The sequence below is a fragment of the Aythya ferina genome, assembly GCF_964211825.1.
Source record: "Aythya ferina genome assembly, chromosome: 12".
Classification (NCBI taxonomy): Eukaryota; Metazoa; Chordata; class Aves; order Anseriformes; family Anatidae; genus Aythya; species Aythya ferina.
This window is the reverse complement of record NC_140308.1, coordinates 11,735,507-11,751,629: the sequence shown is the minus strand read 5'-3', so window position 1 is coordinate 11,751,629 and position 16,123 is coordinate 11,735,507. Positions and strand designations below refer to the sequence as shown.

The following is a 16,123-nucleotide window of genomic DNA, read 5'->3' as shown; positions in this document are numbered from 1 at the left end:
TTAAATGTGCCATGAGTGCCCTGGTGCACATGCTGAAGAATCCTGAAATGATCTCCTGGTTTCTCTGTCACTGCTTAACTCATCTTCATCTTGGTTTCTCTTCTGGTGCTACTCTCTGCAAATCAGTAAATGTTCTTTAAAAAGGTTGTTCTTTCCCAAAAGAGTGATCTCTATTTAATAAATAAAAAGGTTCCACATATCTTTGAGAATATTGTGTTTAGTGATTCACCTTCCACTACCCATTGAGGTCTGCCAAGCTCCACCTAATGCTCAGTCATATTCTCTTCATCCCACATAAACTTTCTTGCTTTGCAGTCGGTTTTCTCAGATCTTAGTCTGTGTGTTGAGGTCATCTGAACTTTTATGAAATTATAGCTTGAATATTGAAATGGGTTTGATGAATGAACACAAAGCAAGTGCACGTCCCATCCTCAGCTCCTTTGTACTTCTAGAAGAACTGGAATTTCGGTCCTCCACATCCATTAGTTACACTCTTCGGTGTTTCCCATAACAGTGGTGGGCTTTCTGACTGTTTGGATTTGCGAGATCTAAATTTTGGAGGTATTCAACATTAAGACTTACTGAGATGTAATTAAAAAGATTAACTGGGTGTACTGTGTGGGGTTGCTTGTGGTAAGGGAGGGGAACTTTGTGGACTGAATTTGTGTATGAGGGTGGCTGTGGTGGTTTCATCGTAAAATACACGTTGAGTTGTGAGAATTGATATTTTAGATTAGTGTGTTGTTAGTGCATTTAAATAACCTGAATTCAGATTAGCCATTCCTTCAAAGTATGTATAGTTCCTTGAAATCAGTAGTTGCAGGGAAAGATTTTCAGTCCTTAGGAGCGTAGTAGCATTTATTTTTCCTGACACTCATTTATCTGCAAGTGCCTGGCCTCTTTGGGGAAGCAGCTTTTATGGAGCCTAACAGAGGCTCCACAGAAGAGGCTCATGTCTTGTTTACCCATAATCAGCACTGGAAAAAGGCCTTGATGTGTATGGCACCTGAAGGGGGGAAATTTGCAGGGGCATAGCAGAGTTTTTGTCTTTGGGTCAGGTTCTCTTGAATATGTTGCACTTATTCAAGAACGCAACATACTCAACAATATGTTGCACATATATCAAGAACAGTCCCCCTCCAAAGCTTTACAGTGTGACTATATATTTCAGATGTGGATAGGACAGTTTTGTTTTGCAGTGCCCAGCAGTGTAGGAAGCTTGAGCTATCCTGTTGGGCTGATCCTTAACCAAATTTCCTAACAAATGTGCAGGGACTGCAGGAAATACACAAATTACTGTGTTAGTTATGTACCATTCCCTTTTCCTTTCCAACAGGTTTGAGTTTTTGGAGTAATTGGGGTGTGTAGGATCTTTATTCTATAATGGATAGACTCACACAGTTCTTATAAGCTTGTTAAGAACCAGCAAAATAAGAAAACCTGTTTTCCCTTGAATTCAAGATTAGACTTCTGCTTTCCATATAGTTCAGGTGAAGCTTTTCTTCCGCAGTTAATTTCCAAAGTGCAGCTTCACAGTTGCTAGCCACAATGCTGAAGGAGCAGTTATATTTCTGTACATACCTGGAAACCTGCAATTTATTTTTCTTTCCCCATGGCTGCCCCTATACAGCAGCAGCCTAAGCCTCCGTCCCCATGCCCTCCCGGTGCTCTGCTTGTTAGGTGTGCCCCCCATAAGCAGGTTATCTTGCACGTAGCTGGATACAGCTTTTTTAGGTGGGACTTGTTTTAAAACATGAGCCTTCTGCGAGGAGCTGATACTGGGCCAGTCGGCACAGCATGGAGGAGGTGGGCAGATATCACAGCGCTGCACAGCGCTTGCTGCAGGGCGACACCGTGGTGGCAATGATCACGTCCTCAAGTGGAGTCAGAGCTGGTGCCTCCCTATCAGCCGTGGTCAGAGCTGGAGGTAACAAAAACACCTCCCAAAACACGGAGGTCAATAACCTTCTGAATTCAGGTTAAATTTAATCTCATGCTTTATTTATGGCTATTCACCTGAAAATTAGGGTTGTATAAAATAAAAGTTACCACTTTTTGCCCCGTCAGACTGGCTTCAGTTCACTTCTGCTTGTATTGATTGCCCTCTATGTGGCCAGAATAACTTCAGACAGGTCATCAATAGGGTGATGTTCTACTTTTCTTTCTTTACTGCCCCTCTCTTTTTTCTTTGGTCTTTTAGTTTAGACTAACTTCTGGGCACACGGACTTCAGGTTTGGATGTGAGGAGGCAGACCAAAATCCAGGCTTCAGTAACCATGCTTCACTCTTAAATGTTTGGAAATATTAACCCATGAAGTGGTCAGGCAGTTGGACTAGATGGTCTTTGAAGGCCCCTTCCAACTGAACTGTTCTATTTCTGTTCTATTCTGACATCATTCCAGCTGAACAGAAACACGAATCCGTGTTTGAGGTGCTAACACTGGACTCGAAGATGAATCAAAGAAAGCGTTTCCACTGGCTAATAAGTGCTGAGACATTAGTGTGGATGAGTTAAAGTGATGATTTTTCTAATGCCTTTACCTGATTCTTGATGGCGGGTGGTGGCATACTTGCATATCCTGAAAAATTGAAAGGTGTGGGTAATATAAGGAAGAAATCCCTCACTATGAGGGTGGTGAGGCACTGGCACAGGCTGCCCAGAGAAGCTGTGGACACCCCATCCCTGAAAGTGCTCCATGCCAGGTTGGATGGGGCTTGGAGCAACCTGGTTTTTGGGAGGTGTCCCTGCCCATGGCTGCACCCTTGCCTAGTTAGTCCTCTTGACTTTAGATGTGCGAGCAATTGTAGTGTAATTATAATCAGTAATATTAACTGCACTTGCTTTTGCTGTAGTTCTTTTAAAGACGCTACATATATAGGCCCTTTTTCAACAGTATCGTTGTTTTTTCAGACAACAAAAATCTTTATTGTGGCTGTACTTATTATTACGGCCTTCTAGATAACAGATAACAGTGTAAACCTAAATTTCACTACAACCTTAAACTAATGGATAAATACGATCCTCCTCAGAAAACCTTGTTGTTTTACGTTAATTATGTGGAAAGTGTTTAAGGAACCTCAGCTTAGAATCTAGAAGGACTTGTTCCAACCCCTTACCGGGATGAAATATGCTTCTGCTGGGAGCTCTCTCAACAAAGTTTTGTGTGTATAGAGGTATTTTTGTTCATCGTTTTCTTACCTCACTAAATACCTTTTTAGGGAATGTTTTTATAGTGACTGGGTCCTGGCCCCCTGCATCCCGTAACGAGCTCTGACTTTGCTTTTGGCTGAATCGTGTAACTGCTCTGTGTAGAATGGCTTTTGCCCATTACCATGCGAGCTCTTTCTGAAGGTGTCTTAATATTTCATAAAGGTGCTCTCGCCCATCAGCTAAAAGTTGGCATATAAATGTAAACGTGAATTATTCAGTACACTGAGATTTGGAGCCTGTGTATGTGATAAAAGCTTTTGCATCCAACTTGTTCTTTGCCCCTGCCACTTAATATATCAACAGCAATACTCACCTCATGTTTTTTCTCTCCGTCCTAAGTTGTTTCGCACCCCTGGCATGCGCGCTTCCCCCCCACCTCCCAGCATGGGGTGTCAGGGAAAATAAGAGAGGTAAAAATACAGTGGTGACCTGGTTGTGGTAGAGAGCTTTTTGAGCCTTGCCTGTGTAGATAAACCAGCATGTTCTGTAGTTGTGCTTTAATTATCTTGTCTTCTTTGCAAGGCAATAAATGACTTGTAATGTGCCTTGACCTCTTGAAGACTAGATTGTATTCTGATTCTGGCAGAAGATGCTCAATCTCTTGCAGTTCACTGTCCCTCAAGCTTGTAGCATCAGGAAGGCTTATTCCTTTAACGAAGCAGGATTTTATCTTGATCACCGTGTTCTGTGGTGAGCTGCATGCGAAGTAATAGTAAAATGGGTTCATTAACAAGTCTGGGGGGGCAGGTGGAACAGACTTTTCTTGTTGACTAGGTATTGCCCATGTTGCAGCCATCCAGAGGCTTCTGGTTTTGTTTTTTCTCTTTGTGAGTCAATGGGTAGTGTCATTTTATATAATTAAGCATAGGCTGTGTTTTGGTGCTTTTTGAAGCCTAATTAATATCTAGTGGCTGTTGGATGGTAGCAGTTGGTGATCTGGTCTACAAATTGCCATGCCAGATCAATGTTGTTAAAAAAGAAATTTTATATTGTTACTTCGTGCTTGTGCACGCTGTGGTGGATCGGGCAGTTTATCACCCACATTTTGTTGTAATCCCCAAAGTCTTTTGCAGGCCTTTATACCTGTCCGTTCTAGACTCTTTTTGATCTTTGGGTCACTTGGTTCTTTCCTTGCTCCTTGTTCATGTGATATACATGTCCTCTTCTCCTTCTCTTCTCCTTCTCTTCTCCCTTTTTTCCTTTTTTTTTTTTTTTTTCCCTTTGGATACTTGCCACATTTAGGCCTTCTGCCATTAAGATTTGGTCTTATCTTTGTCTCTCGTGTAGTCGCAAGTGAAAATACTTCATTCAAAACCACAGAATAATCTCTGAGCCAAACGTACAGCCAGCCCTGCCAAAAACCTTGCACTCTTTGATGAACATCAGCTGGTGTTGCCCTGTAGAGGCCAAACTGGGTTTGGATGAATCTGCTGAGCGCTGGGGTGACAGGAGGCCGCTGCACAGCAGTTGGTGGGAGCACGTGCTGTGTGTGCACCACTACCTGTACGAAATTCAGTGTGAAACTGAAGACCGTGAGACCTGACCACATCCAGTCCCTGTCTTGAGAAGTTTGTCCTCAAACTTCTTTTGTTTCCAGCACCCCAAATCTATAGCGGGAGTTGCTGTGGCCACTGATCAACCATTTTTGTAGTCCAGGTATTGAAACACAAGGATGTGTTGCAACAGTAGTAGTTGTTTTGATCCTGAAGCATGGTTAAATGAAGAAAAACGAGGCTATACTTACACCTTTGCTCTCACCCAAGCATCTGTTTTTTTTAATACATATTGGGTTCGCGATGCATCAGTCTTCTTGGCAGACTATCTGCTTTTTCTTGCAGGTGTTAGCAGGCCAAACAGAACTTCAATTTGGTGCTGAACACCTAAAAATGTCCTCTTAAGCCCGTTGTTTCTGCTTCTCTCTCCATACTCTTGACATTAACTGATTGTACAGGCTGAGCTGTTCTTCTGCATCTGTCTGGCTACTGATAAATACAACACAGGTATTTTGAGTTTGGGGGCTGATGTTTTCAATTCAAAAGGATGACACAATTAACCTCTTTTTGTTCACTAGCTGCTGAGGTCCTACCTGTGGAGTGCTTCTGCCTGTGAATTTGCATGTTCTAAATGCACTTGTCTTCAAAATGAGCTAGAGTTAAACAGGAGCCTTTGGAGGCAGGATGTTTAGATTCCGTTTTAACCACTGCCATGTGCTAGGTGGCCAAATCGTTTCTATTCTATACCTTTTTTTCCCTCCTTGCAATGATTGTGTGCTTTTGATGGTTTGTTTTGATTGATTTGTGTGATTATCAGCGTGGGAGATGGTGGCTGTAGCGGTGTGCTTGGAGGTGTGCTGGTAGTGGCTGTGCTGTCGAGGGTGTTCAGAAATGGGGTGGAAGAAGTAGTGGAGCAGTGAGGATACAGTTCGTACTGCGGGTAGTAATGTGAGAGGTGTTGGAGAGGAGCCGTGAGATAACAACCTTCCGAGGCTGAGCATGCAGGTGGTGAGATGGCAGGTGAGAACCAGCACGGAGAGAGCATCGTCACTTCGCAGACAAGAGCGATGATGCATTTTGGACTCATCGTGACCCTTTAGCTTACAATAGCTTCATTGAAACATCAGTGGTAAAAAGGATAATAAAGGGGAAAATGCTAGGATTAACTCGCAGAGGACTGGGGAACGTTACAGAAAACCACTATAGCCCACTTCCCTTGTCCGTGCTGCACCTTCATCTCTGTTCTGAAAGCAGCCCAATCAATCTGGAAAAGGTTCAGATGATGATGGTCAGAAACGCAGGGAATAGCTAAGTAAGCAAGGACTCAGCAGTCTGGAAAAGGGATGATGATGGGTGATTTTGCAGAAGCCTAAATAATTATGTAAGTTCTGCAGCTATCGAATATCTGTGTTCCCATCTTCTCCAGAACCGTGCAAGAACTACAGGGTATGACATCCAAATAGTGGGAGGCAGGTTTTCCCACAGCCTCCAGTTACACGCTGAAACTCCTGGTTGCAGGCTGCTGTGGGCGATGTGAATATTGATGTGGAGTTACAGGAGGACTGGAGAATTTCAGGGAAAGAAAATCCTCTGAAGAGCACTAGATAAACAGAATCTCCACCTGGCTCGGTATGTGTCTGTGCTGCAGACAGTCAGAAAGCTGTAATACTTCTCAGTAAGAGCATGATACCTGCGTGCCCTGTGTTTAGGCTGTCTTATAGGCAACAACATCTTGAGCAGGATACTTAGCTAGATGGACCCAATCTCCCTTGTGGCCATTCTCTTTAAGAACGTGCAGGTAAAATCTCATCTCTGCCTGCTGGTCACAGCGGTAGTTTCTGGAAATTCTTCAGTATAGTGGTACAAAGGTTAAGCTGGCCAGAGGATTTGCAGACTAAAATGTGGGGAGGGCACCTGGGAAGTCTGATTCAGCCCTTACAAAAGTATTAGACGTGTAAAGAAAGAAGTTCTCGAGTAACTCTAGGCGTGAGGGTTGTAGTAGGAGCCAAATAAAAGATTGTCATATCATAGATCTATTACTAGGTGGCGATAGTAAATTGTTAATGATGCAGAAGAGCCCCAAGGTTTCAGCAAGTGTTCTGGCACTTGGAGAGAAGTTGGAGGATGTATTTGTAAAATGCATGTGATGAGTTATTTCTCACTCTGCTGGTAATCGGAGATAATGCCAAATGTCTTGTTCAGGAGATGCTATTTTAATCAACAGGCCCAGATAACTTTGGCCTAGAAGTGTTAGAAGTGCTGATTGTTATTTTTAGTTTAGAATACAGGGAGATTCCAGAAGAGTGGCTGAAGTTTGCCAGTGCTGGAGTGACCTGTATGCTGTTACCTTGATGTTGACTCTAGGAAGCATTTTAGAAAAACTGTTACATTATTTGCTTAATAAATAACTACAGGCTAGGCATATAATTAATGCCACTCATCTTATGTTTATGGCAAATATAGTAAGTTCTTTCAGGTAAATCTGACTTTTTCTTTTTAGGATGGCCATGGAGATTTGGTAAGGCTGACAGCCTAGATTAAATGCACTTAGTATTGCGTTAGGTCCAGAATCAGCGCTACACAACATCTGAGTTGAAGAAGTTAATCCTCTATATCATTACCAAAGTGATGAACGGATGAGATTTTCTTAACTGATTGTATTATTATTGATTGTCAGCAGAGAATCTTCTTCAAAACAAGCTTTTTCCCATGTGCTGTTGCGATTCCTATCAGTTTTCATGCTGCCCTTGAAGCCTTTATTCAGTGACTTCTCAGTGCAGTTCATCTACCTTTGGTGGTGCTGATTTTACCCAGCACAAGTCTTATCAAGTCTTATAGGAGCAGATTTTTTTTTTTCAGTAGAGATCATCTGTAGGTATTGGAGCACCAAAATCTGTATTATTAAATGAAATCTCTAGTATTTGCATTAACACAAACCTTCTGCAGCATTGCTCTCACAGCTGGGCACGCAGTTGCATTTCTCATGTTAGCTTTACCTACTGCACAGCATGGGTTTGTAATCGTCTGACTACTTAAATGTAGTTGGTGCAAAGTTGTATGCAGGAGAGTTCTGCTTGTATTTGGCTTGTACAGTAAGTAGCTTCAGGAGATAAAGTGGTCAGAGTTATCAGCTGAAGTTCCCAGACAGTTTAATTGACGAGTTTGGGAATTTACACACAAGTAACAGGTCTCAGGAGACTGAAGAAATGGATCAGTGATGGCAGCCTGTCACAGGCCAGCAGCAGAGGAAATAAAGGGATAGTGGAAAGGAGCCACACTAATATTTCAATGATATTTTTGCTGGAAGGAGTCTTGCCAGTGGAATGTCGACAATAAACTCTGGAGCCTCTATCACACCCTCCTTTGTTTTTGGCAAACCACTTTGGCATCATTTTTGAGCTTGCCGAGGGTTCTGCCCGTGCTGCTGTCCCTGCCCCTTATGCAGACACGAAGCAGGACGGGTGCTGGTGTCAGCAGCGTGGCTGGAGCTGGTGCGAGGGCAGCCAGAGCCTGCTGTTGGGACATCTCAGTTCCTACTGATTTAGCAGAAGGGATTATTCACCATTTCTAGACTGTGAATTGCTGGGAGTCCTTCACAACTTTCATTCCCAAACTTTGCCCTGAGGTCCATGTTTCAGTCTTGCTCCATTCCGTGCTTTTGGCAGCGCTGTGGTGTGGTGCAATAAGCTGGGGGCCTTGGGAACACACTTAATGTTTCACATTTTTCTGAGAAACCATGAGCGTGTGGATCCTCTGGCGGAAAGACCCATGAGTGCAAGTGGCTGAGCACTATTTTATGGGATTAAATTTCCAGTGCACTCCTGCTGCTGGCAGGTTTGCATGAAAGTCACGGCTGGCAGGGGTGCTCCAGCCCACCTCCACAGGCAGCTGCTCCTCTCTGCGGTACTGAAGCTTTTCTCGCCTCATTGCAGGATGTGTGCTTTTTACTTTTCACCCCATGGAGATGGTCATGGTCACTCCATTTCTTCTGTAGTCCGTTTGCCCACACCATTGCTCCATATGTAACAGATTCTCTGCTCCCTTGTTACCAACTCACAGGTTATGTAGGGTCAGTAGATGGTCAAAGCTCCTTTCGTTTCAGCTTCAGTTTGGCACCGTCTGCCTAAGGATCCAACCGTATCCATTTAAAACATGGGTGGTGGTTATCATGTTGTGTCCATCTCAGATCTTTTCATACAAGTACATCTCTCTGCCAGACACGGCTTTGATTGCGGAGTCCATAGGAACACTCCAAAGAGCTGCAGAAGATCCTGATTCCTCTTGAAGTCAGATGATAAGGAGTATGCCATGCTTTCTTTACAGAGAACTGTTCCTTGTGACTCAATACCTGCTTTAGCTGGCCTCCTGAGAGAGGAGCTACCAGCCATCTCGGCAGGCTGAGCAGGTCGAGGCTCAGCAGGTCAAGGTGGCACCTGCAGGGTTGCTCCATGGCCACGGCGGTGGGAGGCACATCGCCCCTCTTCTGCAGGAGGGAAACCAGCGGCTGTAAAAGAGAAGACCTGTGTGTTGCCTGAAGAACACTACAGCTTTTAAAGGATGGATTAATCTTTCTTCTTTGCAGCAGTTAGCAGTTACACCGGGCATTTCCAAATGTAAGAATCCACAACAGAATTGGGATAGAACAGAACAAAGTAGGGAATGCAGAATAATGGAATTACTGCAAGATGTAGATGAGAGCAGGTGCTGCAATCACCAAACCCACCTTTCACCCTTCACACAGTACTACTGGCAGACGAAATAAAAGATAATGTTAGAAGTGACCATTTTGAAAATTGCCAATTGACATTTAAAGGATATGTTTTAAGCTGTCCCACAGAATGGGACATGTTACTATTAAGGGGAGCACAGAAAACATTGTGAACTATTAGAAGTGAAACATAAATGTGAGTGTGCAAATGTTGCCTCTAGCCTGTCACCTGTGAGCAGAATTTACAGACAAAGCCACAGTTGGCAGGGAATGATTTTATTAAATCCTTAGGCTGGCAGATTGTTAGTGGAAACACAGATGTTTTACAAAGAGGAGTTCGTTTCACAACTTGCAAGACAAAACAGAAACAAGCTTTTCATGTTTTTTAAATTTAAAAAAATCTTTGTGCTATGAAAATGCCCTCATGTCAATCTATTTTTGTTATTTCTCATAAATAACAAATGGGGTTCAAGCACAGATGATGTGTTGTGATTGATGTACATTTTGATTGATATGATTGATGAACGTTTATTTGTTTTTGTTACTGGTGTGTGAAAATGAGTATTGGAATGAATCAGGAGTGGCAATCAGCATTTCAAATTTCCTACCAGAAAATTGTTTCATGGAAGATGATGTTCTTCTAAATGGGCTCCATTGTTGACCTGCTCTCTTGTCTTTCTGCAGGATGGGATAAACATTCTTATGGGTACCACGGTGACGATGGGCACTCCTTCTGCTCCTCGGGCACAGGACAGCCCTACGGCCCTACATTCACAACTGGAGATGTGATTGGTTGCTGTGTCAACCTGATCAACAACACCTGCTTCTACACAAAAAATGGCCACAGTTTAGGTGAGTAAAGAAAGTCCTTCTCAGGAGAACAGTACTTCTGCCCGGCTCTCACTGTTTACTCTAATACTTTACACGTGTTGCAACTTTTGTTCCACGTTTGTGTGTGAGGTTTAAAAAACTGGAGAGAAAAAGAGCCCTCTGCAGCAGTCAGGAGTTGTAAGTTGGCCCAAAGACATAAATACTTGCAGCACGCAAAATGGTTTCTGTGCTGCTCAACTTAAGTAGGTTAGGATTGTATCCCCAGCTTCTGCTCCTTTCTTCTGCTACTGCACAGCTTGTGGGAGGTTGGATAAGACAGCTGATGGCAGAGCAACAGGGAAATAAAGAAGTGGGAACTCTAGTACGTTTATCAGTGGCTTGTGCATTTGTAAGCCTTAACACATTGCTCTAAGTATATTCCCAAAGCTAGACATTAATTCTGCCCAAGTACTCTTATTTAAGCACCGACTATAATTTGATTCATTTCACCATCATCCCAGTAGTTCTCCTAAAGTTAAGGACTTCAGTATTTTGCCTGGAATATCTCTCAGATGTTTTCCAGGCATCCAGTGTATCTGATTTTTCTAAAATAGAAAGTTGTGGCTGTTTTTGCCTAAAATATCTTTCCTTTGGATGACATATTCTCCACCCTAGAAAAATTCTTGTAAATTTTTTTTTTGTCGTATAAGACATGCAGTAAATTTTGATAACTTCAGCTCACTTTCTGCCCTGAAATTCATTTGGTTTGGCAGGGGGCAAGCAGTCCTTTCCTTTGCTTCTCCTTGCTGTATCAATTATACTTTGTTGAATTCATGGTGAAGAAGCTGGTAGAAAAACACCCCCATGAGAACAGCTATCAGAACAGAAGTTGTTTGAGTGACTGGCTGAGCTGAAGAAAAGAGTGGGACTGGAGCACAGCATGTGCCTAGAAAGTGTCTAATTTCTGCTGGTGAGCTCCTGGTGGGAAAAGTACTGGGCTCCCTGCTGCAAGAGAGAGATTGAGCTGCTGGATAGGGTTCAGCCAAAAGCCACAAAGATGCTGAAAGGACCGGAGCATCTCTGCTGTGAGGAGGGGCTGAGAGAGCTGGGACTGCTCAGCCTGCAGAAGAGGAGGCCTGGGGAGATCTCATCAACATCTGTAAATACCTGTAAGGAAGGTGATGGGAGGACAGAGCCAGGCTATTTCCAGTGGTGCCAGGGCAAGAAGCAATGGGCACAAACTGAAGCACAGAACGCTCCCTCTGAACATCAGGAAGCACTTAAGTGCTTTGCAGGTGATGGAGCGCTGGCACAGGCCGCCCAGAAGTTGCTGAGTACTCATCCTTGGAGATCTTCAGAAGCTGTCAGGACTTGGTCCTGGGCACAGGCTCTGTGTGGCCCTGCTGGAGCAGAGGACTTGGACCAGATGGATCCAGAGGTCCCCGCTGCCCTCAACCAGTCTGCAATTCTGTGGAAGCAGCAGGCTATCTTAGAGTTACATCAGAGATATGGATCTGAGGTGTGGGGCTGTCCAAAGGATCCTTCCTGTGAGGCAGACTGAGAAAGGCCTAGTGCTCATGCAAACGTAACTTCTTCCAGAAAATTGTTTTCAATTTCCCTCTGATTTCATACCAACCATTTGTTGATTTTTAGGGGATGATTGCCTAGCATGTTGCTTCCTGGAAGCATTCTAGTTTGAGTCTGTAGCATTGAATTCAGCTGCTAGTCCTGATGCTTTGCGACAGATCGAGGTCTCCGTCCCTGAATGGAAAAAAAATTCTCTGAGCATCCTTTGTGACTTGTTTTAACTTTCTGATACTAGGAATGGAGCCCTGATTAGAAGCTTGCTGGGCAGTTGCTCAGAGTTAAGAATGTTTCTTTAGGAATATGATTTGGCTTCTTTTTTGAATTAATGGCTATTTAGTGGCCAGACTGTGAGTACTGCTGGGGTGACTTCCAGTGAAGACTTCGGGCTTCCTACCTAGTGAGTCCGGTCACTAGTGTGATGAGGAGTCGTTTGTAGTCTGTAGGTATTAATTCATTGCCTAGATTTCTAATAGCTGGGTTATCCTAAATTTAACTCATAATCTGTGGATATTGCCCTCATCAGTCCTCCACTGTAAAGACAAGCAGAGGTGTGAAAGCAACCGCTGGTGATGTAGGACAGGGGCTGTTGCTTAGGAATGAGATGAGTTCACCATGAAATGATTCAGGTGCTGAAATAGTTAAAAAAGATTTCACAGAATCTCTCCCTTTGGTCGCTGCTCTTGATTTTTAGCGTGCATTTACTCAGAAATAGCATGGTGGCTAGTGCTGTGCCTCTCTGGCTGTCACCTCTACGGGAGTGGATGGTTTTCCAGCTTCACCATTTTTCAGTTTGACAAGCGGTGTGACTTCCCTTCGGAATGAAACCGTAACTGTCAGGAAGAAGGCAGGTCTGCTATTTATTTAACAAGTACAAATTTATTCACTGGAAAAGTAATTCCTTTTACTTAGCAGGAATCTGCGGGGTAAAGAGGGAGGCGGCTGAAATGTCGGTGCTTGCTCTGTCCTCCGTTCTCTTCACATGGTCATGTCCTGTCTTGGTGTCTGGGCTGATGGAGTCAAATGAAGAGAACAGCTCGATAACTTTTGTATCACATTTCCTTGATACAGCCTTCTGATCTTTTGTTTGGGATGTTTTCAGGTCTTTACAGCAGTGAAAGCACCTGGTCTTCCTTTCTTGATTTGTAGTGCTCCATTTTGTTCAGATTTTTTTTTCTTGCGTGGAAAGCTTGTATTTTCTAATCTGACATTCAGTGATCCCTTGGAGACCAGCCTCCCCCAGCTGTGAAAGATACCACTGGGAAGAAACAGGAAAGGAAAGGAATTAAATTTCACTGTGCCTGGAGAACTTTGGTGCATTGTAGCCATTGCTGTTTCCTGGGTCTCCTCCTCTTGGGCTGTTCAGATGTACCGGTACAAGACCTGATACGTATGAGAAAATCATAACTAGGAGAATGTCCTCAGCTTTCACAACTGGCTCATGCATATAGCAGCTCCTCTTCCAGCTGTGGTGGCATAATGGTTGTGTTAGAGAGGAGAGGTGACGTGGTCAGCAGAGACAGTGACTGAAGTGCTAGGGAGCAATGGGCCATCAGTCCTTGTCCTGACCCCAGCAAAAGCTGCTGGAACATTTTACTGTCTTTTACAAAATCGGAGTGAAGACCTCAGCCAGGAAGGCTGTTATTAAAGTCCACTGTTTTTGCTGCTGGTAAAGAAACACGGCGTTCAAGAGAAGGGCTTCCTGTTGAATGCTGAGAAGTGTCTGAGCCCCGCAAGGCCACAGAGACCAGTCCATGGGCACTGAGCAGAGAGATGGGAGAAAGGGGGTTGAGGTGGGTGTCAGCAGGGGAACCAAGACCAGAAGGAGACTGGAGCAATGATTTATTTGAAAGTTAGTACCCTTTTGCTCTGGCATGAAGATCGTGAACATTGAATGATACTTAATGCTAACCTGAGAATCTCATTTGTGTGTTGTGCAAACCCAGGAGTTATCAGGAAGGAGATGAAAGTGCTTTTTGCTGATGTTCCCTGACTCAACGTCTTCAGCTGCTGAAGCTGTATCTCTCTCCTCTTAGGAAATTAGGTCATTGTGTAATGCTGTTTGTGTAATGCTGCTGCAGATACCAAAGATATTCATGAGACTAATCAGCCCCTTTTTGATGACAGTTAATTTGACTGCAAGTTTCAGGGCATTTTACTCCTTCAGGCGTTTTAATTTTTCTCCTTTTCACCTTTTCACTTTGTTTTCCTTGCAGTTTTCTCCCGTTGCTTAACTATAATCTTCTATTGTCTCCATACTTTTCCATTTAATCAGGTCTATCAAGAGCACGGTGTAGGAACACATTCTAAATTGGCCATTCCAAATTCTGGATGTTTTGGTTGGAGCTAAGTCTTGAAATTTCTTTGGAGACATCACATGAAAGCTGTTTGACATTGGATATACTCTTAATTCTCTGTTCTGGAAAATGTCTAGAATGTCTTCTGGCTGATGATTAAATGCTTTTGACAAATTCTGAGCAGAGTCCTGGCAATAAAAAAAGATGATGTGATATGGCTGGAAGGGTGAATTAGGAGAGAAAGAGAGAGAAATGTGGGGCTCCAGACATTAAGCAGAGAGTCTTGGATGCAGGAAATAATAAAGGAATGATGTAGTGACTGCTACAGGTCTCTGTGATTAAATGGAGGAGTTCTCTCGGGGACTAAGGTATGAGTGTTTCAGATCTCAGACTTTGACAGCAGACAGAGGAAAATGGACCAGCAAGGCTATAAAAAGAGCATGCAACCCTCTGAAGTCCTGGCATAGAAAACGTCCTGTGGTCTGTCTGAGTTCGAACGCAGGTGCTTGGAAAGGCCAAGTTACTCATTTTGTCACCAGTCAGGAGATTAACACGAGCATCGGGGAAAATGAAGAAATCTGTCAGAGACCCACAGACGTCCTTCCCAGCTTTCCCAGTTTAGCAGGTTTGTCCTGAAACCCTCAAATCAAGTTTTACATAGAGCAAGAGCACTGGGAGATTTAAAACAAGACTTCAGAGATGATCCAGATTCGAACTGAAAGGACAATACCAAATGCAGTTACAGCCTGGTTTTTCTCCCAAGTGCCTTGACTGAATGGTAGCTGTTTTCCAGGAGCGTGTTGAGCTGTATGGGTTTAATAGAGCTTCTCAGCAACAACTTGTAGAAGTATTTGAATATTTCATGGTTTGATATTTCTCAGTCTACCCTTCAAGATGCGTGTTTTGCTGAACGTGTTGTCGCTTATTGCAGTTTGCAGCAATGCATTCTCTGAGTTGAGAAGCTGAAAGAGTACCCTGCCATCTACTAAGCGGAGCATTGGTACTGATCACCCAGATGTGTGTTTTCTTGTGCAATTTGAATTCTGAAGTGTATTCTGAAGAAAGTGGCCAACTGTGGGGCAGACAGGATGATTGTTGCAGGGTGTAGGGCACACCTTGGCTAGAAGACCCGTAAGGCGGTTGTGTGCGTGGGGATACATCTTTGTTGGTCATTGAAGTCCTCTGATGAGATAGCAGGTGAAGGTGTTGATCAGACTGAACCATCAGCACTGAACCATCATTTAAAGTACATGCCTTTTTGTCACTGTCTTGATGATACATCGTGGATTTACAGGAGAGGCTCTTCACACATTTGCTCTCGACTTCTTAAACCGTCCAGTTCCCATGTCTTTGAATATCTGTTGTTATTTTAAATTGGATCCAGGCTTTGGAGGTGCTGCAGAGAGTGCAGTTTCAAATTCAGCTGCCTAGTTAGAGCTGTGACTCTTCTGCTTTCTGCTGTTGGCTTTGTTGGATGCAAGTGCATAGCAGTGTAGGTTCAGGATGAACGGTCTAAGCAGACATAATTGTGCAACAGATCTAGATCTGTACAGCTAAAGTATTTTATTGGCCTTAGTTTCATAACAGGGCAGTAAACATATAAATGCCTTAATTTAAAGGCAGTGCAATACCTTTATTTATAGAGTCATAGAGCAGTTTACATTGGGAGGGATCTCAGGAAGCCAAGCATTCACCTCCCTGCTGACAGCAGGGCCTACTAGGTCAGGTTACTGAGAAACTTGTCAAGTTCTGGAGATCCCCAGGGAGCTTTTCTGGTCCTGTGATTCAGTGTTTGACCGCCTTCCTGCTGATTCCCCGCAGCCCAGCTAATACCTAATCAGAATTTGCCGTGTTGCAACGTGTCTTTGTTTCCTCCTGTCTCCTGTCACCACGCATCCTTGGGAAGAGTCTGACTCTATTCAGTACCCTCCCATGAGGCAGCTGCAGGTTTCTTCCCTGATGCTCCTAAGCCGGAACATTTCTTCCACCTCTCTTGTTGGCTTCTGCTGGACTCACTCTT

The 16,123-nt window shown here is 43.7% G+C and overlaps 1 protein-coding gene across 2 annotated transcripts in view; it reads left to right on the top strand.

The window, feature by feature from the left end:
- The window catches only part of RANBP10 (RAN binding protein 10), a 70,319-nt gene that overhangs the window by 31,635 nt on the left and 22,561 nt on the right, over positions 1-16,123 (top strand). For both annotated transcript variants that reach the window (XM_084533673.1, XM_084533672.1), the window contains exon 4: positions 10,097-10,264. In XM_084533673.1, coding sequence (XP_084389799.1) covers positions 10,097-10,264 — 168 coding nt within the window. The remainder of the gene's footprint in view (positions 1-10,096; positions 10,265-16,123) is intronic.